The following is a 25,943-nucleotide window of genomic DNA, read 5'->3' as shown; positions in this document are numbered from 1 at the left end:
ACTGTCCTCAGCTGCACACAGCTCCAAGATGAACAAACTGAAGTAAATACAAATTAGAGTTACGATAGATTGAAATCTTGTAATCAGAGCTAATTCTTAGTGAAACTCTCACAACATCATATCATGATCCTGGGTTAGTGTCTCGGTCTCAGATCACAACATCAGCACAGGCTTGGCTTGGGTGAGGTATTGAGTGGTTCTTGTCCATGACAGCTGCAGGTACAGTGCCATCAGCCATGCTGCACCACATGTCTGCCCAGGAACATTAGTGTGGCTGAGTCTCATGTAAACATTGTGCTAAAGTGGTGGGAAAGTGGCTGCAAGCTGGCTGCACTGTGTCCAATACTCTCAGTATGATATCCACAAACCTCTGAGTGTCACAGAGTGGGCCTGTGCTCAGCTCACTGTGCCCCATTCAATTCTACTTGCATAGTTTTACAAGTAAAATTAAAAGTTGCTCAATGATAAGTTATTGTAGTAACAACTAAGTCCATGGTTATTATTTGTTAATAGTAGCTTAAAGCTTCTGCACCAATCATGGAGCACCAGGTTTAGAGCATGTGGATCTACAAAAGTAAGTCCCAGTAAGATGGGCTGAGCCTTACATACTAGAAGAAACATGTCATTCCCAGCAGATGAAGCGCCCTTTAAAGCAGGATCTCACTTTAAACCTAAAGAACTTGCTATGAGCATGCAGTGCATTCATGGTTATTATTCATACGATTGTGGGGAGCTAATAAAGTGCAACTATCACATTAAATTTTATTATTAAATTGTTGTTAACAATCCCTTCACTTCTGCTTATCTAATTCATGGTTGCAGGATGGCTGACAGCTTCCATTAGGCAGGAGGTAATGTCCATTCTGGCCACAGTGCAACCCACAATGTGTAACTGACACTATTATATTGCATTATGTCACATTGTTACATCTTTTTAATAAATGATGACAGTCAGCTGAATTTGCTGCCCCCTTGGTGGAGGACATCAGGATCTGCTGCTCCATCACAAACACCACAGAAGAAGAACAACACTGGATCAGATTATCTGGACGTGTTTGACAGGGACAGTGTTCATGTTCATGGACATCAGGACAAAAACAGACGATGGAAACCTGCCAGATTTGAGCTAAACTGCTCGTTTCCATGTGTAGTCCCTGGGAGGTCACATGACCAACAAAGACACACAAGCTGTGTCCCAAAACGTCGGCTGCATCCTCCGGAGGCCGCATTTGAAGGCCGATGACGTCACAGCCAGGCGACGAAGGCTGTCCCGATTCCTCGACTCCTTCAAATGCGTCCTTCATTCCCCCGAGTTTGAAGGATGGGTCGGGTGTGTCCTTCGTGGCCCACCATATCCCAGAATTCATAGCGCGGCCCAGCCAAATTTCAGCTGCCAACAATGGCGGCCGCTACTAAGTTTTAAAATTTAACGAGGGAGTACTACTTACTTACAATGAATTCCTTACACTATATAATTTTCCCGTCAGTGTTGGGGAATTCTCAATGGTGCTTGGTGCCATACCCTCAGGGACTTTAATGTTATATAAAAACACTGACAGCTCAATATCTGCCTCAGTCACTCTCCCTGATCCAGCTGAGTCAGCAGTGGGAAAAATCTGCTTTTCACAGGAACTTGGTAACAGCAATAAGAGAATACGTAGTTTATTCCAAGAAGATATCATGTCTCTCCCATATATAGAATATCTTACTGGAACCGACATGTTCCAGATATCACCTGGAAGACAGTCTGGATGATCCCATAAATATCTAATTGTGAACAAGGTGAAGGAAATCTCATATAAAATTCTTCATAAATGTGACCCAGCCAGTCACTATATGGTAACATTTAAAAGAGACATAAATACTAATTGAACTTTCTGTGGGGATCATCCAGAAACTGTGGCACATCTCTTTTGGTTCCTCTACACAGAGATTCTGGAAGAATTTAGCAGTTTTGTTATTGTCCATATTTTAAGGGAGTTTTCTTTACGATGGGAAAATGTTTTATTCTGTTTCTTTAAGTTCCCCAGGAAGAATGATAAATGTTTTTTATAAAATATTTGTTAATACTTTTAGCTATTTTATATCCATAAATGTAAGTTTATTAATAAAACACCATATTTCTGCCTTTTTATAAGGATATGAATTGTACATACAATCAATTTCAGACTCAACCAACAAAAAGCCTCTCAGAACAATATTTATATGTTGATTTTTTTCGCCTACTCATATCATCATTTTTTTACTCCTGGTTCTGTATGTTCATGTTCTGTTCTTTTGTAAACTTCATCTGTTTGTATGTTGTATACTCATTGTGTTTCAATAAAGTTCGATTTAAAAAAAGGTACGTTCTAAACGAAGCTTCAGACGTCACTGATCACGTGACTCTGGCCAAACGAATCAAGCCTCGACACGGTGCTTCTGAAGCAGCGCGTTGATCTTTCTGACACACGCACCGGAGCGTCAGCTTCAAGCGGACCATCACTACGTCTCACATCTAAAGGTGTCAAGGTAACTTTGAACTGAGTTCAGTCAATCTGGAGTTTTTCCAAGTTTTCTGTTGCTCTCTGTGAGAGAAGAGCGTTAAAGGCGGGGCTCTCCAGAGTCCAGCAAAACAGGAAACCACAGCTGGGTGTGTGTAAGTGTGCAAACCAATAGAATGCATCGTGGTGGGGGGGGCATCACGGGCAAGAAAAAAATAAAATAATCGGTCGTACCCATGCTTCCCCGACGTCATGCCAGCGCATATTGGGAAATTCGTAGGCACCGATCGGTTTTCTATCAGCCATTTGCTGGGAGTAAGGGCGCCCTCCGTTTGCGAGGTGCGCCTGCTGCTGGCGGCACAGGGAGGAGAGGGCGGGGCGGCGGGGAGTCTCTGGCTGGCTGGAGCGGCATCTAATAACCAACTCGCAAAACAAAATAAAAACAACAAACAGATATTATGATACAGACTTATAATCTGCACCCATGTTTTTTCTAAATTCTATAAAGTGAGCGCGAGAGCCCTCGGTGCGCCTGCGCGCTGCTGAAGTCAAAGTAAACTTTATTGTCATCTCCGCTACAGACAGTCCAGCATATAGAGAGACGAGACGACGAGGCTGCAGTTACAGCGGTGCAAGTAAACAAACAATAAATATAAGAAGAGTAAGAAAATAAATCTACACTTTAGGACTCGGGGTAAAGGATCAATAACAATTTAAATTTATAATTTACAGTTTGATGATTTAAAGTCTCACACAACCCGTCAAAAGGGGCGGGGCCGGCTGCTTCCAGGTAGAGCACATTTCATTTATAATGATGTAAATCCAAGCCCATCATGGATTCACGATCTGAATCCTGGGTTGTGTGAAATCCCAGAAATCAACCTTAGACAAAGTGAATCTGTGAACTAAGGTGTAGGTCTGTTAGGCAGGGCTGTGCAGAGAGGTTTAAAGGGGCGGGTGCTCAAAGTTAAAAAGGGGCACATTGAACCAGGCTGAATAACAACAACACACATTCATCAAGAATCTAATATGGGAAGGGCAGGGCTGTGTTGGTCTGAGACTGTAGACATTAAAAAGTCCACAGGAGAGATGGTAGCTGATTAAACAAGTGTCATGAGATAATAACAAAATGCAAAGATTGGTGACAGCGCTTGGAACCATAAGGCAACAAAAAACTGTGAGAAATAATTTAGGCTCTGCCTGTGAATCACTCTTTGCTTCTCTTCTTCCTTCCATCCCATCATTTCATATATCACTCTGCACTTGCTGTCTATGTGAGAACAAGGCACAACTTGCTATTGCAATAAACTATAATCTAATTATCCACACCTAACAACTCTTGCACTTAATCTATAATAAAATGATGACAGAAAAATGTTATAGCACTGCCTTTAGTAGCCTCATACAGCTCCTGCTGTTTCCTCCTCATGTCCTTACCAGCCATGTCTGCACAATGTTATATCATGAGTAATATTTTTTTTTTAAATCCATCTAAATAAAACACACAGTGACATTTTAGACCTTCTTCAGAATACTGTATATACTATGGGCATCACGGTGCTGATCCAGAATCCTTACATTATTATTTATTACTAGAGCTACAATAATAAAGCAAAGAGGAGGGGGAAGTAATAAATATGAAATAATGTATTTATGATGATTCCATTTGTTTCACTATCCACTCTGTGCAGAGGCAAAGCTTATTACATTTTTAAACTGTAGAGATACAATCATTTTACTGCTGTAAAATCCAAATTTTGTCTTATTTAAAATATAAATCTAATATAATCTGCTTCTTAATGTATGTTCTTTAAAAATGTTTTTAATATATTATAATTATAATAATGCATAATTATGTGGACATGCATATTAGATGGTTTTTTAGTGAAATATAATCCCTCCAGAAAGGCAGGAAAAGCCCGGAAACTTACTTTAAAACTAAATATGTTCCCTAAAACAGTGACAGAGCTACAGACCCATGACAGCCTTACACAGGTAGCCAGCAGCTATGACCAGCACTACTTGTGCAGTTAATAAAAGGACAGATAATGTTTGTCGCGCTGTTGCACACACAGCACGCTCGTTTGTTTCAGTTCGTCAGTTGCAACAAGACAGCTTACCAACGTGTACGTAATAAGCTAATACTCCTGTGTGCTACACACTACAGTGTGCGCTGTACACCTACAGTGGGGCAAAAAAGTATTTAGTCAGCCACCGATTGTGCAAGTTCCCTCACTTAAAATGATGACAGAGGTCAGTAATTTGCACCAGAGGTACACTTCAACTGTGAGAGACAGAATGTGAAAAAAAAATCCATGAATCCACATGGTAGGATTTGTAAAGAATTTATCCGTAAATCAGGGTGGAAAATAAGTATTTGGTCAATAACAAAAATACAACTCAATACTTTGTAACATAACCTTTGTTGGCAAAAACAGAGGTCAAACGTTTACTATAGGTCTTTACCAGGTTTGCACACACAGTAGCTGGTATTTTGGCCCATTCCTCCATGCAGATCTTCTCGAGAGCAGTGATGTTTTGGGGCTGTCGCCGAGCAACACGGACTTTCAACTCCCGCCACAGATTTTCTATGGGGTTGAGGTCTGGAGACTGGCTAGGCCACTCCAGGACTTTCAAATGCTTCTTACGGAGCCACTCCTTTGTTGCCCAGGTGGTGTGTTTTGGATCCTTGTCATGTTGGAAGACCCAGCCTCGTTTCATCTTCAAAGTTCTCACTGATGGAAGGAGGTTTTGGCTCAAAATCTCACGATACATGGCCCCATTCATTCTGTCCTTAACACGGATCAGTCGTCCTGTCCCCTTGGCAGAAAAACAGCCCCATAGCATGATGTTTCCACCCCGGCTTCAGCAGCGGAACACGTCTGGCACTGCGGGACTTGATTCCCTGCCGTTGTAGTGCGTTACTGATGGTGACCTTTGTTACTTTGGTCCCAGCTCTCTGCAGGTCATTCACCAGGTCCCCCCGTGTGGTTCTGGGATCTTTGCTCACCGTTCTCATGATCATTTTGACCCCACGGGATGAGATCTTGCGTGGAGCCCCAGATCGAGGGAGATTATCAGTGGTCTTGTATGTCTTCCATTTTCTGATGATTGCTCCCACAGTTGATTTTTTCACACCAAGCTGCTTGCCTATTGTAGATTCACTCTTCCCAGTCTGGTGCAGGTCTACAATACTTTTCCTGGTGTCCTTCGAAAGCTCTTTGGTCTTGGCCATGGCGGAGTTTGGAGTCTGACTGTTTGAGGCTGTGGACAGGTGTCTTTTATACAGATGATGAGTTCAAACAGGTGCCATTCATACAGGTAACGAGTGGGGGACAGAAAAGCTTCTTACAGAAGACGTTACAGGTCTGTGAGAGCCAGAGATTTTCCATGTTTGAGGTGACCAAATACTTATTTTCCACCCTGATTTACGAATAAATTCTTTACAAATCCTACCATGTGAATTCATGGATTTTTTTTTCACATTCTGTCTCTCACAGTTGAAGTGTACCTCTGGTGCAAATTACTGACCTCTGTCATCATTTTAAGTGGGGGAACTTGCACAATCGGTGGCTGACTAAATACTTTTTTGCCCCACTGTACTTACTGGTTTTGTCGCATCAGTCTGTGTCTCTGAGTTAACTTGTGTTTCTCCTACAGCTCTGGACCGCTAAAAATGCGCGTGCTCTTTGTGAGCTCGTTCCCGGCTCGTAACCAGCGCGTTCTGCCGTCAAGGGCGATCATTGGTTAAATGTGATCATGTGACTGATGCAAGCCAGATCCTTTTATTTAGCAAAACTGTGATTAATAGTTAAATATTATTGTTGAGGGGCACAGACAGGACTCCGCACGCACACACACATAAAAAAAAAAAAAAAACAAACAATTTTTAAAAAAAAAGTTGCCTCAACAAAAGGGCACCTTGGGCACCCATCAGGAAAGGGGCGGGTGCTCAAGCCCCTCTAGCCCCCCCCCTGCACGTGCCTGCTGTTAGGTTAATTGTGCTGATCCTCGGGTTGGGGGATTTGCATTTGTACTGGAGCGCAAAATTCAAACCAATGGAAGATGGACAACAAAAGTTCAAAGCCATCAGGTGCTCAGGTTAGAAAAAAGAGAAAAGATGCAGGTAAGCAGACGTGTGATTGGATAATGGCAGGTCATCCTGAACCAATCAGACTAAACTCCAAACAATACATTACACTCTAAGAACTAAAACTGATAATTACTTAAATATTTTGGTGCAACACTTTTACACTGAGTAAATGCAAAAACAATCACATCTCTTAAATACACCTTATTAATTGAGTAAATCCAACTAAAATGGAATAAGTTGTTATGAACAATTAAAGATGTTACAGTAACATACAAAATTGAGTAAATACAATTGAAAATGTAAGTTAAAACAACAGTAACCAAAAGTTCAAAGTACATAAAATATTAATTAGGAAATGCTGAAATGCTTGGCACATTTAACCTACACCATTACAATTATTTGTTTTTAAATAATGGTTCAATTTACTTAATATTTTTAAGTTAACTTAAGCAAAAACGTTAATTACAATTAAGTTTATTTTATATATACACACACACACACACACACACACACACACACACACACAGGAAAAAAGAACCACGTCAGTTCAACATTGTTCACAATGATTTATTTTAAACAGTTTTTTTGTGAATCACACATTTAGCAGATTCCTTCTCTGAACACAGTGAGCTGAAATCTGTTCTACATTCAGTAGATAAAACTTGGATAAAATTTCAGTCACAACAGCCTTATATAATAAAATTGCATCCAAATTGGCATGCTTGATAAAACTCTGTAAAACTGGCATATTGATGCTAACAACAAGAAAAATGTACCTGCCATACAAAGAATAAAAGTGGCTCAAGTGAACGCAGTGCTTTACCTTTTCAGAAAAGGTCAAATGACAAAAATAAAATTAAGATCCCAAAAAAAATATAAATCCTGAAAAAAAACAAAAAAAACATTTGCACTGTGACATAGTTTTTGAACATCTTATTTTGATTCCAAAAAATTGGGAAGATTATAACTAAAGAGTGACCAAAAAACATCCATAATTTAAATAAAAAGGTTTCAAAAAGGATTGCGCTAAAAAAAAAAAAAAAAAAACCATACAGAAGATACTCTCCCATTTACACCTTAATGTGAATCTGGAAAGTTAATACAAAAACACAGTTTATGGTACAAACATTATTTATGAACAGGAATGTCAAAACAATGTCGCAACTGAACCTTTTGATGAGCATTACATGTCACTTAACAAGTCTAACACTTTAAGAACAGCCCTGTGAAATTTTGTCTACAATGAACAGAGGTCATTTTTCAGTCTTTGAACCTTGACAGAAAGGTTTCCTGGATCCAGCTCCATGAACACTTTTTGAAATGCTTCAAATGTGCATTTGAAATTCTTGGGGTATTTCAGATCCAGAGCATAGCACAGTCCCAAAAGATATCAACAGGCTTTGCTCAGATTCCCAAGTTTGCCCAGAACAGTAACGCCTTCAATAACAATACCCACATCAGTAGGTTCGCCTGACCTGTCTTGATTCTGCAGCAGGTAAATCTTCATCACCTCCTCAGCCAAAGCCTCTTCAACAAAGACAGCATCAGCACCGTCCTTTAAAAAGAGAAACAACTATTTTAAGCTCACATATTTCCAAACATTGAAACAAAAAGTTTCATTTGTATGACATCACCGGTACTAATAATATGTAGACACTGTGCTCCAAAATCTTATAGCAATAGCAAATGCTATTCTTTTGTATGCTTTGAAGTGTTTTTTTCCCTTCTTTAGAACAGTATCTTAAAACTTTTCTATGATCTCACAAGCTAAAATAAACTACTACTAAAACAGATTTATTGCACCAACCTCAAAGGTTTTGATTAAGGCACTTGGATCCTCTCCCAGATGGTCAATGAGACATCTGATGATGACTTCTCGTTTTTTCTCGATGGAATTTCCACTCTGTAAAACAGGAAGTCTCAACTGAGGCAAAATTTGCACATTTAAAGCATGACTTACCATTTCTAGCTTTAACATAACTATTTTTTTTCTGTTGTTGACCTGTTTTCACACCCACCATCAAGGTAAGAACACCTGTGGAACTAAAATATTGAACAGAAACCTAAGAAAAGCCGTTTTTAGTGGAAGGGCCTCTTCAATGCTGTGTTGGAACGTTTTTGTGGTTAGAAAATGCAATCTTCCTTACCTGAAGCAGAAGGTTTAACTGTGCCCTGTGGCGTTGTCCAGCAGCAGCTTTCTTGGCTTGAAACAAGGACAGGAGTTTGGATGAATACAAGTCCAACGATGACATGAACTTTGGTTCAAGGTTCAGGGTCGTGATCCTATGAAACTCTGCACTGACCTGGATGGGAGAGGACAAAAAATCTGAAGGCCAAAATTCTGATTCAATCAAAAAAAAAAAAATCTACCATTTTTTGCAACCTGGACCTTATTTTCTAACATGCAAAAGATTAATTTACGCATCCAGACATAAATCCATATAAGTGGAGTTGTTCAGTATGCAGACTAAAACCTTAACATAAAGTATTATCTTCCACTAAGCTTCTAAATTTTATGTTATGAATTGCTTGCACTATTTCCCTGTGAGATTGTATAATCTTGGAGGGAAGAGGCGGAGCCAGGTTGCCCAGGCAGCGATGCGAGAGGAACATACCGCTGAAGTGGTGCACATATTCAGAATCGTGTCAGCGGCTTTACAGAGAAAGCCTTTCAGCTCCTCTGGCAGCTCTGCTTCCTCCACCTTCCTGGAGATGACAAACGCTAGCAAGGCAGTGTTGTTAGTCACTGCAGCTGACTGAACAGTGCATTGATGTGCACGATCAGTGAACCTTGCTATCAGCTGGTCAAGTTTGGCGGGATGGGCCGGTCGCTGTCCAACGACCTTGGTCATTTTGGTGCCGAAAACTGAAGCGAGGCTCGGCTCTAGAGGGGGAACAGGCGGAAAACTCCGGTCTGTGAAGCCCTAGGTAGAGACCGGCGCTCTAATCTTCGCTGGCTCTGCTGCTGCCTCAGAGAGGTAGGTCATCACCGCCGGGAACTGAGGCCAGATGGGATCTGGGCAATGAGAGTGAGCGGAGCCATACCTTCCCGCCAGATCATCAGATGGGGGTGGAGCAGGCTGAGGGACGGGAAGTCCCTTCTCACCAGCTGCCTCCTGGATGATGCCAGGCAGATCCAGGAGCAGCGCACCAACAACTGGGAGCGGCGTCCTCGCCGACATATGAAGGCCAGGGGTGGATGAGCGTCCGCTCATCCGCCTCCCTTCTGTCGCCAGGCTGCCCAGCTGGGAGGCAGTGGAGCTGCCACCACTGCCGTTTACCTCACGGTGGGTGGAATCATCCAATTCCGGCCCACCATCGAAGAACTCGATGGCTTCTTCCAGCGAATACCTCTATTAGCGGGAACGCCTCCTCAGCATCAGCCTTCGCTGCTTTTCCTCTGGCGGGAGGATCTAACAGGAGCGGCAATAGGATTAAGGTGTGAGGGCGAGGTCCGCATGGTGAGGACCGAGGCAGCCCACACAGACGGCATGTCGGTCACACGACATGATGTAGCCGGTCTGGCAGGATGGACACAGACGAATGATCTTGCTGGACATCTTCTGGCTGGCTGAAGAAAAACGGTAGAGCCGATTTCCTGGTCTCACCGTAACTTATACTAGACCAGGGTGAGGCCCACACAGCAGGTGGGCGTGGACTAAAATACTTCAGTGCTGCGCGCACAAGGGGAATACCCACTTAAAGGGCTGCGCCAAACTCATGGTGACACTGGATGACAGACCATGAACTCATCGATATATTTGCCGAACTGAAAAATTCTCAAAATTTAGATTTGGCATTTGTATGACTAAAATAACCCACCACAAAACCAGTATAAATATTTAGGTGGTATCACCATCCACTACTCAGCTTGTATAAAACAATATCATATCCTTCCAAAATTTAACACATCAAGTCCTCTGAGTAAAATTACCTGCTTTACTTTGTAGTTGATGCAGATTTTTTTCTCCTGGTGGTGAAGATGGTGCTGAAAAAATACAAATCAAAACTTTATCATTACAAAACATGTCACTGAGTAATCTGCCACAACATCTCTTATAAGAAAGTTTAGCTTGGATTGAAATAAACATTTATTTATGTAAATTGGGAGTAACTAGGCAAGGCAAGGCAAATTTATTTGTATAGCACAATTCAACAACAAGGTGATTCAAAGTGCTTTACAGAGACATTAGAAACAAAAACAAATAAAAGCATGATTTAAAATTGATTAAAGCAAGCAAACAAGCAAACAAACAAACAAACAAAACAGTATATAAAATCAAAACACATAAAATCACAACAGTAGATAAAACCAGTAGTTAAATGTAAGTTTTGAAATTTAAGCTTAAAAGTGTGGATTTGGTGCTTTATTCAAATGCAGCTGAGAATAGGTGAGTCTTCAACCTGGATTTAAATAAACTGCGTGTTTCTGGAACTATACTATACTAACCAACTATATACTAACTACAGTATACTGGAAATGATGGCACTTTTGGCTTGACCAAAAGGACCAAAGCTTTTTTTTTTTCATTATTTTCTGGGATCTGAAAGGAAGTAGGGCCCCCAGTCTAAATTTACTTAATTTAGCACATTTAGCATTAAGGGTACAGCAAGGATATACTTTTACTTATTGTGGCAGGGGTGTGGTCTCTGGCCTGCTGCAGTGGAGGCTGGTGGCGGGACATTGGACGGCACAGGTGAGGGTGATGGAGCTCATGACTCTCCCCTTTATAGTGACGGAGGAGACTGGCGTGGGGGAAGCGTGTAGTGGAGGAAGCCGAGGAGAGAGCTGGTTTCTGGCTACAAAGACGGCGTCAAACCAGAAAAGATTGCTCGTGGTCAAATGTCAAAGGAGCTTGCAAAGAAAAGCGTCTGGACTTCTTTAAGGCCCCATAGTACTTTGGACCGGCCCTGGATGAGGTAATCTGCTGACCCGGGCGGTCCTGTCAGCGTTCTCTCAAAAACTGGCCCTGTTCGGGACAAAGCTGAAAGCAGCGTCTTATATGCTCTGAAAGACCCCACATAGAACAAGAAAGCTAAGCAGCATGGTTACTGCTATGAACTGTTCCGCGGGCAGGTCTTCTTAGTTACCAAAGCCATTGATGACGTCTGTTCATCTCCTCCTGAACAACCTGACAGAGTGAGTCAGGCCGCGTGACTACTGCAGCTCCCGCACCGCGACTCAACAGGGCCATTTTCTAGAAATGTCTGAGCACACCTGCTTTCACGTGGTTCCTAAAATGCCCCCGATTAAACGGTCAGGTCGCTGGTACCGGGACATTCCGGTCAAATTACCCGGAACGCAGATAGCGACTCAGAACGTAAAAGGATAAAAGGGCGCGGTTTCCCGCCGCCTTTACTGGAAGACGGGTTGAAAACTTAAATTAACGTGCACAAACACGCCACCAAGTGAGCCACCATGACAAACGCTTTCTTCAGAACATGTTATAAAAGAACGGTGTGGATAAAGACAGCTAATGTAAGAATTGGTCACTTACCTGAAAACGTTACCAAGTCTGCAGTGGATGTGTGTCTGTCTCGTTCAACGTGCAGAAAATCTCCCATGAGGCCATGCTCCTCGCGTGCGGTACATGCCAAAGGTCATTAGTCTTACTCAAAGTTTTAAGTTAGTATTGGGGGACCAAATTATATTGATTTTGAACCATTGATAATTAAAGTTAAAGACAATGATAAGTATGAATACCAGTGTCTCAGTTATTTTGAGTACTTTCTATGAGATATATTGAGTAGATTTAAATAATGCACCCTGTGTTTCAAATACAGAATTTTTTCTTTTAAATAAACTTGAACAAAAGAGCTCAGTTCAACTCAAAAACTGGTGTTGAAAATTTAAGCATTCTTTTCAGTATTTTCAACTCAAGATAACACTTTTGTGATTTTCAGAGATTTAATCAAGGTCATCTAACTTAGAATTATAATGATATTTACTAAGCCCCTGAATAATTTTTTAGGATGTATGTTACAGATTTTAATATTAATTAGTCATTGTTACTTGTTGATTTGTCCTTTTCTCATTGTGTGACGAATTATGACGACTGTTTGGTAGCTGTTATTGTCTCTCTCTCTCTCTTCATGTGTGTTTCTCTGGTGAAACAATAGTTTTGTGTTAATGTTAGGGCTGCACGATTTTGCATAAAATGAGAATCACGATTTTTTGGCTTAGAATTGAGATCATGATTCTCTCATAACAATAAATAAACATAAAACAACAAATGTCTCACGTTTTGTTGTTGCAGCAAAATGTTGTCCTGCTTGAAATTCCGTCTCCACCGTTGCTCGACGCTGCGTGTACAGAGCAGGTAGTGCAACAATAGAAAAATAGTTGCGGGACGGCACTGTGTAGCGTTTGTCTAGGGTGTTGATCGTTTTCCTAAATCCCTCGTTTTGCACAGTGTTGATGGAGCCATATCTTTGGTCAGGTGATAAGTGATAGCCTCCGTAATGTCTTTGTGCCTGCGGGAGTTCGACGTGTATAGGGAAGCGCTGTATAAGGTTCCCGTTATTGATGTTTGGGTGGTTGACCGGGACGGATTTTCTCCTGTCACTTTCTCGTCATCCCTGACGTGCTCCCCGTTGTTGTTTCCCTGCTAATTTTAGCATCACACGGCACAGCTTCTGTATCACGTGGTATAAGGCTCCGCCCTTGTCATTTGTTGAGCAGGAAGAGTGAGCGCTTGGTTTCATGCAGAGTACGTCCCGGATCAAAATGCGGTACATTTGATCTCTGTTGTTTTTGCCTGATGATTGGTTTGAGTCTTGACAATCCACATTGCTGGCGTTGCATCTTTCAATGCCAGCAATGGCAGGTATCAGTGCTCAAACCTTTTGTGTTTGTTTCCAACAAGTTGCCCACCTCGGGAAACAAAAATGTGTTCTTTTACTTGTCAGATGAACATATGAGACACTTTGACTCTTCAGTGCAGTGTGGAGCCTAACAAAGATCTGTTTTGTGTCCCAGCTGATCAGCAGGAGGAGGACAGTCTGACGGAGCAGCAGAGGAACATTTTCAGCTACTTGGACTCAGCTCAGCCACTACAGAGGAAACAATGAGCTCAACACAGAAGGTGACAGACAGAGCAGGACCATATGACCAAAGATATTTATCACCATATACATTTGAACATTTGCCATAACGATGTAGCTGACGATAGAATTGACAGCAGACAAAATACTTTACAGCTGCACAACTTTATTAAAAAGCCATCAATGTATTTTCACTGAAACAAGCAGCTGTTGTTTATGTGCATTAAAGTTATATAAAAATGTAACAGTGCAAATGCAAATTCCTCGCTGACAGTTTAACCAAAAGGCGTTTCCAGTGGAAACTGGCCGACACATCCTGAGCATAACCATGTATAATATCCACTAAAGTTCAGAAGAGGTTATACAGTCGTGGCCAAAAGGTTTGAGAATTGCATAAATATTGGAACCTGGAGAAGTTGCTGCTTAAGTTTTTATAATAGCATTTTGCCTGCACTCCAGAATGTTATGAGGAGTGATCAGATGAACTGCATCGTCCTTCTTTGCCATGAAAACGAACTTAATCCCCAAAAAGCCTTACCACTGCATTTCATTGCTGTCATCAAAGGACCTGCTGAGACCATTTCAGTGATCGTCTTCTTAACTCAGGTGAGAATGTTGGCGAGCACGAGGCTGGAGATCATCATGGCTGTATCCCGATTCAGGTTCTGCAGCTTTAAAGTCCTCAAGGGCCACGTACTCAAAGACCGCTAAGGCCGAAGTGCGAGGCTCGTAGGCTCGTGAAATGGGACGTCTAGCCTCCGTCGTGCTGCCCAGGTTGCCTAGCAACCATGATACTAACAGCTGGAAACGTTTCATACAGCTTTGTTTGACAGAAATGAAGGAGAACATATTTAGTTCATTTGTTTCTACATGAGCTCTGTGTGATTTGATGAGTATCTGAGGCTGAGACCACAGGACTGTGAAACATGATTGTTGGGCTTCATTTCTGTGCTGAACAGTCGTTTAAGATTAGCTGTAAATAACAATTAGCTGATGTTGTTCATGAGACTAAAGTCATCTCACTGTGGTAATGTAAATATAATATGGCCAATATTATAGTTATCATATTAATCACTTCACTCACAGACAAGTATCTGTGACAGTGTGTATACAGATGTATCATATATAAGAGACAAATATTGTTCATTTAATATGTTGGTACTAAATGTGGCTCAATGCTTACATATATGTGTAAAAAGCAAATGTAGGAGCTGTGATAACTGTGTCTGATAGAATGAAGAGTAGACTGATATATGAAATATTCCTTTATTGGGTGAGAAAATCAGACCATGTCATAACTGCTGTAAGTCACACAGAATAGATATCAGAGCCTTAAACAGGCTGACTTCTGCTAAATGGGTCAAACTGGGCAGAAAGTCTACAAACACATAACATCCTTATAGAATATGATGTAACACTATAGATCAACTTAGCTCAGAATATATAAAGCATATAAACAGTTACAGCAATATGATGCAACAAACACAGCAGCTACTGATCCAAAATACTCAAAGCTTCATAGAACTGAAACCAACATTTATTTTTAGCTCCATCCTGCTGCTGATACAGACTTTAGGTTTCTGAACATTAAACTTGTTGCTGCCTTTCATAGTGTGTAACTTGAAGGCCCTGAGTACTCTGAGTACTTTCTCCCACACTGGAAACACTGGGATGATAACATTATGTGAACATTACTTAATAAGACTGATTCAGCACAGACAGTTATGTTAAACTTTCCTAGCAGTCCTTCACAAACAGGGAACAGTCTGTCTATTCTCTCCATCTGTCAGCTGCTGCTGGCTCTTCCTCCTCCTCTTCCTCACACACTGCTGAGTTTGTCCTGGTGGATCATCAGGGCTGCAAAGCCTCACAGATGATGTGCAGCAGTGGGTCCCTCAGTCTGTCCTCACTCTGGACACTTGCAGTCGTCACACATGGAAATCAAATGTGTGATAAGCTGCAGGATTCAAACACAAGTGTAACTTATAAACACATGTTCATACTTTTATTCCACAATCAGAGAGAAAGAAACAGAGAGAGTGCAGGACAGACAGACAGGTGACAGTCTCAGGTGTACACACTGCTACACAACAGCACCAGAGAAGCAGGATTTAGTGTTTGTGTTATTACGAGTGTAAACAAGAAGAGTTCCAGATGGTGCAGTGGACACATGTGTGACTGCTGTGATTAAAGCATCTTTCTTTCAGCTTAACGAGTGAACCGTCAGCTCGTTCAAACACACGTTAAAGTGCGTTTGGCTCGACACCACCGAACAGAGGCAGCAATATAACACAGCTAACATTAACAGTGCAGTGAATCCTGCTTGTGCCGTGATGTTCAGGACTGCAAACCGAGCAGCATCACTGACTTTCAGCTTGTTGTGTTTGTGGATATATGACTGACTTTAATTATCCACAAAATCATCACATTCTCTGTCAGATTAAGGTCGACTATTGAACGGCGTATATTTTAAAGGCTTTAAAACCAAGTTAACGCTGAAAGTACAAACATCACTAATGTCACATAACTCTGCCGACAAGGCATAGCTATGGCTATGAAATGCTCTTTGTGTATCACTTCTTCATTATGAAAGATGTCATTAATGCACTAGTAATGTCTCATCTGGAGTATTGTTCAATCATTTGGTCAGCAGCTAATAAGACAGATCTTAACAGACTTCAGTTAGTCCAGAATAAGGCGTCCAGATTAGTGTGAAGATGTTCATACTATACTAATATTGATCAAATGCATAATAACCTTTCTTGGCTTCCTGTACAGGCTAAAATATTCTATGGCTTACTTGTAGTTCTAAAGAAAGCAATTCTGTTAAACACACCACATTTATTCTGCTCAGCTGCAGTATCCAGATGAAATACATCATCATATTACACAGTTTTCAACAAGCTGCAATTTAGTAAATGCTCGAGTTAAAAGTAACGTTTTGTAAAACTGTTACATTTAGAGCAACTTTTAAGTGGAATAAGTTGCCTTAAAAAATTAGAGAATTATTCAAAACTTCAATGAACACTTAAAAGCCGATTTACAGAGCTTTTAGTTGTTGTAAATATTGTAAGACATGATTTGTTTTTGAAATTTGTGTAATGTGCCTCAATGTTATTGATATTATTATTATTATTATTGATTGCTTATATTTGAACAATTGTGAAACCTCACTGTGGATGTAAGAGTGAAATTATGTGGATATCTTGAATCCACTTTATTGTGTAATATTTTATGTGAGTATTTGACGGAAGACGAGCAACATCTGTTGTGGAAGCTAACGGGGTTCCTTTAGAATAAACAAACATAGGATTTATTATCACTGAATAATTCTGTATAAATCTATACAAATTATAGAAATATGTAATAGGAAACAACAAAATAATCTAAATTATAAAATAATGTGTGTGTGTGTGTGTGTGTGTGTGTGTGTGTGTGTGTGTGTGTGTGCATGATTTTAGTGTTTGAACAGTCATGAATTATCTTTAACAGCAGGTTGGATGTAATGTGTTAGAACTACCAGCAGGTGGGGATAAGAGACCTTTAAGGTGTTTGGTGCCACGCTCCACCTTCAGGTTTAAAACTAGTGTTAATGGAGTTTGAAGGTTGAGTTTGTTCCACGACTGCATTTCACTCACTGCCTCTGTTTGTATCTCTGTCACTGCAGGACCAACATGGAGCCAGAAGTCAGCGCTCTCAGGAGGCCGACAAACCTCACAGAAGAAAGGGAGAGAAAAAACACACCTGTGACGAGTGTGGGAAGGGTTTTACTGTGAGGGCTAAACTAAAACGGCATCAGGTCATCCACACTGGAGAGAGACCGTTCAGCTGTGACTTGTGTGGGAAGTCTTTTTCCTGGAAGCGTTCCCTAAAACAACACCAACTCATCCACAGTGGAGTTAAAGCGTACAGCTGTGATCAGTGTGGCAGAGCTTTTACTCAAAGTAGCCACTTACAGAGTCATCTAGTTACCCACTCTGGAATTAAGGCATACAGCTGTGATCAGTGTGGCAGAGCTTTTACTCAAAGTAGCCACTTACAGAGTCATCTAGTTACCCACTCTGGAATTAAGGCATACAGCTGTGACGAGTGTGGAAAAACTTTCAGCCGGAGAGGGTACCGAAATGCACACCTACGCATTCACACCAGACATGATGTGTACTGCTGTGAACAGTGTGGCAAATACTTTACAACAGACGCACACTTACAACGACACATGTTTACCCACACTGAGGAGAGACCTTATCAATGTGACCTGTGTGAGAAGACTTTTAAATCTCCACGTCACCTGAGACAACACCAACAGATCCACACCAGAAAGAGACTCTACAAGTGCAGCTACTGTGAGGTATGTATTTATATTGTTATCTTGTCATTTTAGCCTGACTGTTTGGAACAACTCTGCTCATTAAACTGTGTTAGCATGTTAGCAATTCTACTGCATGGAAAAGCAGCTCTGAGTGATTATTCAGATTTTCCTTTCAGTTATGATTTTAGTATTACTGTAGTATTATGGTGGTAGTATTGTAGTTATTGCAGCCCAGTAAACTGAGTGTGTTAACTGAAACAGTCAAATGTAGTTGGACGTCTGCAGAGATGCTCTTTATTTCAGGCGACGTTCAGGATACAAATGTTGAAGGACTGACTTACACTGTCTTTGTGTCTTTGTTTAGAAGCAGAGCGACACAGATGGATCCAGTTCTCAACCCTGTCATCACTGTGGTGGTGGGAAAGACTTTCATTGTGACCTCTGTGGAAAAACTTTCAGTCGGCAAAAGACCCTAAAAGTACATCAACGTAGACACACTGGAGACAAACTGAAATACTGCAAAGAATGTGGGAGAAGCTTCACCACACCAAGTGAGTTAAAACAACATGAACTGATTCACAGTGGGGTTAAAAAGCACCTCTGTGATCAGTGTGGGTCATCCTTCACCACTGCAAGGGACCTTAAAACACACAAACGAGTCCACACAGGAGAGAAACCACACAAGTGCAGACACTGTGAGAGAAGCTTCTCACAGTCAGGTAGTCGTAACCTTCATGAACGTACACACATGGAAGGAAACTACAGCTGTGACCAGTGTGACAAGAGCTTCAGGAATCTCAGTTCATACTCTGCACACAAACGATCCCACGTTACTAATAAACTGTTTCACTGTTACCAATGTGCCCAAACATTCACCTCATTGTCTGCTCTGTGCAAACATCAGCGCGATCACTCAGGGCTGAAATCACTCCCATCACTGGATCACAGTGAATCTGAAGACACAGAAAGATCCTCTGGTTTCTGTGTCAGACTCAAAAAGCTTGAGATCAGGCTCCACAGAGTTCAGATAGAATCATTTAAACTTGTGTTGAACTGAACTGGTTGCTGGGCTGAACTTCTACATAATACAGATCTACATGGGATCTTCTTTTCTGTTGTTTTACTGAGTCAGTTTTGTCCTTTTTTCTCTGTCCTGGTTTTGCTCGTCTGTAAATGATTGAAACTCAGTCAAATAGTTCATTGTTCTCCAGCAAAACGTTTTGGAAACTCATGTTTAACCTTTGAAACTCTGACATGTTTTAGCACACAAGGCTTCATCGGGGAGTTCACTCATGATTGGACCATGAGAACAAAGGTTTTTAGTTCTTTCAAAGAGAGTCTTGGAGATGTTTGATGTTTCTGTTTTTCTGAAACCACCTGAAAGAAAAACTATTTTTCTTGCTTTATGTAGTGTGGAAGTTTTTAATGTTTCTTCATCTGTGATGTTCTTGAATGTGTTCACGTGAAGATGGTACAAATAAACTGTCCTTTCAGCTTTAGCTCCTAATTTATTCATTATTTATGGATGTAGCACAGCAGCCGTCTCTTGATTAACACATGGAGGGCTCGGGATCTGATGGTGTCGTCTCCCTAATTTGCCCACTCAGTAAATCTCACTCATGGCCAAGAAATTGAAATAAACCTTGTTTCCCTGCTGGATAGTGATCCACTGTAACTCTGCTCCTCCTTCCTGTTTAGGATTTCTGTGGCTGAAGTAAAATTCCCTCCATCCATCACTTATCCCAGCTAACCCAAAGTGAAATAAAGTTTTGCTGGTCTTAAAAAAGCATTACAATAATGGGCATTACCAATGCAAACTGAATGATACAGAAGATGAAAGAAGAGACTTTGATCAGTTAATAAAGCTCATGATCTGGATTCATTGTGGCTGCTACACAGATACTTCTGGGTCACTTCTCTCAGTTAGGAACCTTCCTCACCAAACTGACTGTTGGACCACACCCCTGGTTTCATGAGAAATTGTTTCAGCCATAATTTCTCTTCCTGTATTTCAGAGTAAAGACTGAAGTGACAAATGGAAGCATGTTTAAAAAACACAATGTGAGAGAGACGTTGAGGTCCTTAGAAGTTACCCTGGGTTTTTCTGTCACCCTGCTAGATGTTACACACCTTGTTATTGGACTGATTTCTACTGCTGGACTACTCTTGCGGAGAGTAACAATACTCTTACTAATTAGCTCCCTTTCACACCTTTGGGGATATTTATTTCTGTGTTTGCAGCGCTGTGAGCCAGAACAGCGAGAGAAAAATCTGCAACAGCGACGAGCCGAATGCTTACGTGAATCGCAGCAGCTGCACATGTGCTACGCTGAATTAGAGGATATCTTTGCTCTGGATTTCTATTTCTACTTTTTCATTTCTATATGATTCTTCTTGCATCTAAACAAAGATGATTCAATTTGCTAAATGTTGATGGCTCTTCGTGCTCAGGTGTAAATGAGACGTAATATTTGCTCTTGGTTTGGTTCTCCTGTACAGAACCTTGCAGTACAACAGAAACCTAAAAACATTATTTGTAGTTGTTATTCTTAGTTGTTCTGCTGCCTAAATACCACAGGGTCTGATTATGAAGTTATTGAGCTGCACATACTTTACGACCTGCTTAAGTTCGAGGTCACAGCGTCTGTAGAGCAGCTGGAACATAATGAAGTCTACAAGGTTAAAGTTTTCTCTTCAGTTATTGTTCTTTCTGCTGCTTGGTTTGATGGATCTGAGAGCTTTTGTTTTTATTATTGTTATTATAATTATCATTAATATTTTACTCTCTAGAAGCTTTAAAATAGTGTTTGTGTTTGAAAAAATTGATTTAAGAATTGAACAGAAACATCTGTCCTTCTGAAAATCGCCCAAAGGCACGGAGACAAAGTCAAAGGATGCAACCTGTAACTTTCTCTTCCTTCATGTCAGGACCATCATCCATGATTTATATAAAATGCATATAGCAACAGTAGCACTTTAGTTTGGACTTTATGATTTCTGTAACTGGAAAATATTATTTTGTTTAAAGACAGAAGAGACCGCATAGTTGCAACATCAAAGGGAAATATTAATTAATTAGCATCAAGTATATTTGTTGCTTAAGCGTTTGCACTATAACTTAAGTAGGATTATAACTTTTAAGGAAGGAAAGATTTCAGATATTTAGTTCACTGTTTCAGTTATTTTATATGAAATTAAAACATTTACGTTGGTCAAATATGATGCTCTAAATCAAATAAAAGTTTGAAAATAAATGATGTATTTTTAAATGCTGCAACAAATGTTCACAAAAAGTAACTATAATTAAAACCAGTTAAACAAAATCAAATGTTTGAATCATGCTTAACCAAATGCCAGGCTGGAGAGCTGAACCTAAAGTATACGTAGAAAGATTTCAACATCTGAGCAGTTTTTAATGTTTTTATCACATATAAATGTCACAGCAGTGGGTCCTGGCCCAATGCTTTGTGTTTTTGGTTTTCTTTGACTCTTGTTTTTCTTGGTTTTTGTTCTTCTTATTTATCAGGCTCTCAGTAATCTTAGTTCTCCCTCCCTCAGTGTTCATTTCAGCCTGTGTTTAGTTTCTGTTCCCGTGTCCCACGTTTCATCGTTTCATGTCAAGTCAGCCCTGTCTCTCTGTTTCCTGTGTCTCCCCAGTCAGCCCCGCCTCCCTCGGGCACTCATGTGTGATACAGAGTAATAAACCTGACTACATTTGCTACACTCTCTTTATTACCTGTTACTTTAAAATTCATACACTAATTATGTCTGCCCATCTCTCTAATGTGAAGGTCAAAGGTCAACATCCCAGTGACATAAGAATAATCCCAAAGGGGCAAAGGCAGCGGTTAATTTAGCATATTTAGCATTAAGGGTACAGCAAGGATATACTTTTACTTATTGTGGCAGGGGTGTGGTCTCTGGCCTGCTGCAGTGGAGGCTGCTGGCGGGACGTTGGACGGCACAGGTGAGGGTGATGGAGCTCATGACTCTCCCCTTTATAGTGACGGAGGAGACTGGCGTGGGGGAAGCGTGTAGTGGAGGAAGCCGAGGAGAGAGCTGGTTTCTGGCTACAAAGACGGCGTCAAACCAGAAAAGATTGCTCGTGGTCAAATAATGTGTCAATCACCTGTGAATCAAACTGTGTGTGGCTCAGTTCATGTCACAGTGTTGTTTAGTATATCTTCACTTGTCTCACTCTCCTTCTGTTCTGTCCATCAGGACGATCCTCAGCGCTTACACAGATCCTCCATCGATGTTTTGGATCCAATCAGTGATCAGTTCTACGAGGAGGCCTGGATGTTCACCAGCGCTCGCTACACCTCCATCTACCAGAAGGTGAGTGTACTCCTTTGTACTCAGATTAACATTTTACTTCTTAAAATACATTTTCATATATGAGCTTTCTATTATTTCATGGGCCATTTAATCAATATTAAAATTACAAGCATATCAACAAAGGTGAAGCTGGTTTTTTCCACTTGCTGTCACACAGTCATGGAGGAATACAATAAATACATAATCAGTCATAGATCCTGAACAATGACATTAAAAGAAAGTCTGTGGCTCTAAAAACTAAACAGTATAAAGACATGCTCCAAGCTGCTGTTTCTCTCCTACTCCTCTAGGTTTTCCACTGTCGGCCATCCAGCGATGCTGGAGGGCTACCTGGCCAATGCTGGCCTACACAAAGAGGTCCCGGCTCGGAGGAGCTGAAGAAGATCCTTGCCTTCCTCGTCAGTTTCCTCTTCAGTTCCTATCCCAACAAAACCTTCTTGCACCTATTTGCTCCAAAGAGGCTATGGTGCCCGTGGAGGTCTGGACCTGAGGCCTGTGCTCATCACGTGGATAGAAAACACTCTGACACCATTCTGGAGGTCTGATGGGACTCTGACCAAAACACAGATGAAATAAAACTTGTGGCTGGAGCTTTTAAAATGACTTTTTCACCTCATAGATTAATGCTCATGATTGCATGTTAGCCAGACAGCATCTCCCCAAGGTGAAACTCTCAGGAGACATTTACTCTTAAACTGTAATCTGGTTGAGACTACTTGAGGAGATCTTAGTAGCGAGTATGTGGATTTAGTCTCTTCACCAACAGCAGACAGACCCATGCCAAGAAAGCAGACATGTTCTCAAAGAAAGCCGAGAGCAGAGATTGGAAAAAGCTAAAAAGAAAAAGCTGCAGCTTCAGACGACTATCTGCCTGTAAGGCTGAAAAAGTCCAGTTACGCTCTATTTTGGAAAAGCTCCCAGTTTTGGTGACCTGGACTTTTATTTCCCCTCTTCTGCTACAGATGTTGACTGTGACCTCAGAGGCCAACTGGACCACACAGCTGCAGCAGGAGTGAGGGAGAGGAGTCTTCATCCAGCTTCAAAGAAAACATCCAGGTAAAGTGACGTGGATCAGCGGATAAAGCCGTCTCCACTTTCAAAGGAGATCCTCTGAGAGAGAGACTCTCTGAGCCATTTTAGCCTCAAATTATAGGACTTTATAGTACAGCAACACTTTTAAAGGACAAAAATAAGATAAACTGTGACTGTAATACAAACAAAGTATTGCATGTGTTTTTAAAAGTGTTCCTCCGATGGGCAGGATATCACTATTAGACTGTCCCACCAGCCAACTTCAACAAGAGACCACAGCAGCATTCAGTGATCAGCACAGATGTTCCTCTAACACTCAGCATCTGATCCCTGTTGGTCTGTGTGCTTCTGCTTTTGCTCAGTTAGAAACCCTGCAGCAACCCGACCCAAAACTGTGTCTTCTTGTTGGCCTCAACGTTGAAGTGTCAAACGTCCAACATCTGGAAAGGAAACCACGCCAGTGTACTGTGATGTTTCACCAACATGTGGCAGACGCTGGTCCTGCCTTTCATGCTGACATCAGCAGAGAGCCCCGCCTACCTCAAAGCCTCCCCTGTCATGTATTGATCAGGATGATTATGAAGATGAGCGAGTGCAAATAAGACTGTAAAAGTCCACGAGCAGAATGTTTGGATGCTTTCTAATGATTCATGAATATCATGAGAGTGTTTGTGTGTTTTGTCTTTTCTTTGCTGACGTTTCTTACTAACAAAGACAATTTACGCTCTGTGTGTGTTTTCATCCTTACCAGCCGCACTCTGACTGCAATGAAGGAAACAAACTGTAGAAATGGTCGACTCAGTGACTTCATAAAATATTGAAGTGGTTCAGGTAGAGCCAGTTTTTAAATGACCATGAACACTGAGCGTATTGTATCTGTACAGCATGTTTTTCTATTAGACAGATTTGTAACAGAGGCCTTGCTCTCAGTAAGTTTGAAATCCTTTTCTGATTTATTTTGTAATCTCTGATCTTTGTGTATCCTGCTCAGTTTGCATGCTGCCTGTAGGAGTTTCTGTCTTTGTATTTGAAGATAATTCATTGAATATACTCAGCTGCTTCCCTTTGGTGCCTCACACATCACTGAAGTTTTTCAGTGTCCAGTTATTTGTTTTTAATAGCTGTTTGAATTCTCTGTATGTTTGACTCTGTAGACTGTTTAATGGACTGCTCGTCTTCCTGTTTGTAACCACTGCCTGTTTAGGACTAAAGATTTGGATTTTTGACTTTAACACAGCCTCTGCGTGTCGTCCCTTTGTGTCCTCGTCCTCTGTGAATGTGTCACAGATGTTTCCATGATAATAACACAGCTTTCCCACAGTGGCTTGCAGCAGCATTTATTCACAGCACATTTGAGAAAGGTTCAGATTAACTCGATGAGTTTATATTCAGAATGATTCTGACAGTGGGCCACTGTGAATTGTGATCTTTCATCAGGTCAATGTTTAAGTTCAGTATTTCAAAGCAGGAGCTATGAACAGTCATCATGTTGCCATTATTGATTGCAGTTATGTTGATTGCAGTTATTTACATCAGACTTCTTCTCTGAGATAAGAGCACCATTTGTGGGAAAGATGACAGTATTTCCAGGCTGGATGCTGTTTGCAGGGAGAACTGAATGAAAGTCTCCTGCACCTCAGCGCTGAGGTCCACACCTGTGAACACAGATGAGGTCAATCTGCTGCAGCACGTAGAGCTTTACTGATCAGCAGGTTCAAAGGATTCAGCAGAGCGTAGAGTCAGAGCTAAATGCCACATCACCATAGAGTTTGTTAACAACAGCTTTCTTTGCCCTTTGTCTCGATGGACTGAATCAGGGATACTCGTCATACTTCACCTCAACCACATCACTGAGAGACCCCAGCCTGACACAGCAGCAGAGATGATGAAAGCAGAAACAGCAAACAGATGCTTCAGTTGTGTTTCTCTCTGTGTGTGCGCTCACGCCCACTTGTGTGTGTGAACTTTCCACGTACCTCAGCTTGTTTCTCCAACATGAGCCATCAGGGCTGAAAAACATCACTAACACATGAATTCTTTCTCTTTTTGTTATCACCTGTGATCATGTGTCTCATGTTTCTGTCATTCACCAGTTCTTGTATAGTTACGTGTAACTAGACTTCTGTGGGACGTAAATGATTGTTTTGTATGCAGATCTGTACAAAGGATGTAAACACTTGATTACAAAGGAGATCTCAGCTGTGTTGTTGTGGATGGACTTCAACGTATTTGTTAAAAAAGAGAATAAAGCAAAGTGTTTTAGCTGTTTGGGAGTTTTTGTTTGATTCCATTCAGTTTTATTTCTATGGAGTCAAATAATAACAAAGGCTCTAGAACAGCCCTGAGTTTGTCCAGGTGACACTCCTCTGAAGAACAAAGACAAAGAGGAAGAAGGGGACTCGTTTTCAAGTCTTGTTTCTTTCAAAATAAAAGCTGAAATGTTTTGGAAGCATGATAATATTTTCAGCCAGGATGCCGTCTCCAAGGAGACCTGCACCTCAGCGCTGAGCTCCACATCACGCCCTGTGAAAGCACAGATATAAATCTGCTGCAGTGAGAAGAACTTTACCCAACACAAGTGTAGAAGTAGACATTTGACTTTACCTACAACCTGTTAACAACAAAGCTTTCATTGCCTCTGTTG

The 25,943-nt window shown here is 41.1% G+C and overlaps 2 protein-coding genes across 6 annotated transcripts; one reads left to right on the top strand and one right to left on the bottom strand.

Annotated features, from left to right (window-relative positions):
- Positions 1-2,410: 2,410 nt before the first annotated feature.
- On the top strand, positions 2,411-24,918 carry LOC112432143 (phospholipase D1). Of its 5 annotated transcripts, XM_076888574.1 has the most exons (6): positions 2,411-2,511; positions 13,556-13,661; positions 22,151-22,267; positions 22,558-22,806; positions 23,230-23,323; positions 23,662-24,918. In XM_076888574.1, exons 2-5 carry the CDS (start codon positions 13,644-13,646, stop codon positions 23,281-23,283), a joined length of 438 nt encoding a protein of 145 aa, XP_076744689.1. In that variant the 5' UTR covers positions 2,411-2,511; positions 13,556-13,643; the 3' UTR covers positions 23,284-23,323; positions 23,662-24,918. The 5 variants fall into 5 exon arrangements, 3 of the variants coding, with proteins under 3 accessions (XP_076744689.1, XP_076744684.1, XP_076744682.1); XR_003022844.2 differs by lacking the exons at positions 2,411-2,511; positions 13,556-13,661 and having other exon boundaries at positions 21,952-22,267; positions 22,558-23,140; positions 23,662-24,917; XM_076888569.1 differs by lacking the exons at positions 2,411-2,511; positions 13,556-13,661 and having other exon boundaries at positions 21,952-22,267; positions 23,666-24,917.
- Positions 7,490-10,565, bottom strand: LOC143420430 (uncharacterized). Its single transcript, XM_076888637.1, has 4 exons — positions 10,511-10,565; positions 8,724-8,879; positions 8,384-8,479; positions 7,490-8,131 (listed from the first exon to the last, which is right to left on the bottom strand). Exons 2-4 carry the CDS (start codon positions 8,826-8,828, stop codon positions 7,967-7,969), a joined length of 366 nt encoding a protein of 121 aa, XP_076744752.1. The 5' UTR covers positions 8,829-8,879; positions 10,511-10,565; the 3' UTR covers positions 7,490-7,966.
- Positions 24,919-25,943: the final 1,025 nt, after the last annotated feature.

Source organism: Maylandia zebra, linkage group LG2 (genome assembly GCF_041146795.1).
Source record: "Maylandia zebra isolate NMK-2024a linkage group LG2, Mzebra_GT3a, whole genome shotgun sequence".
NCBI classification, from domain to species: Eukaryota; Metazoa; Chordata; class Actinopteri; order Cichliformes; family Cichlidae; genus Maylandia; species Maylandia zebra.
The sequence above is the reverse complement of the archived record's forward strand: the minus strand, read 5'-3'. Positions and strand labels throughout refer to the sequence as shown.

What these genes read in the sequence shown, in the direction of transcription:
- LOC143420430 (XM_076888637.1), bottom strand. Translation starts at nt 8,828, where the DNA reads ATGTCATCGTTGGACTTGTATTCATCCAAACTCCTGTCCTTGTTTCAA. An exon ending in AGTTAAACCTTCTGCTTCAG is followed by an intron (nt 8,480 to 8,723) that starts GTAAGGAAGATT and finishes CCTGTTTTACAG; the next exon opens with AGTGGAAATTCCATCGAGAA. An exon ending in CCTTAATCAAAACCTTTGAG is followed by an intron (nt 8,132 to 8,383) that starts GTTGGTGCAATA and finishes CTCTTTTTAAAG; the next exon opens with GACGGTGCTGATGCTGTCTT.
- LOC112432143 (XM_076888569.1), top strand. Translation starts at nt 22,046, where the DNA reads ATGTGTCAATCACCTGTGAATCAAACTGTGTGTGGCTCAGTTCATGTC. An exon ending in ACACCTCCATCTACCAGAAG is followed by an intron (nt 22,268 to 22,557) that starts GTGAGTGTACTC and finishes CTACTCCTCTAG; the next exon opens with GTTTTCCACTGTCGGCCATC. An exon ending in ACTCTGACACCATTCTGGAG is followed by an intron (nt 22,807 to 23,229) that starts GTCTGATGGGAC and finishes CTTCTGCTACAG; the next exon opens with ATGTTGACTGTGACCTCAGA.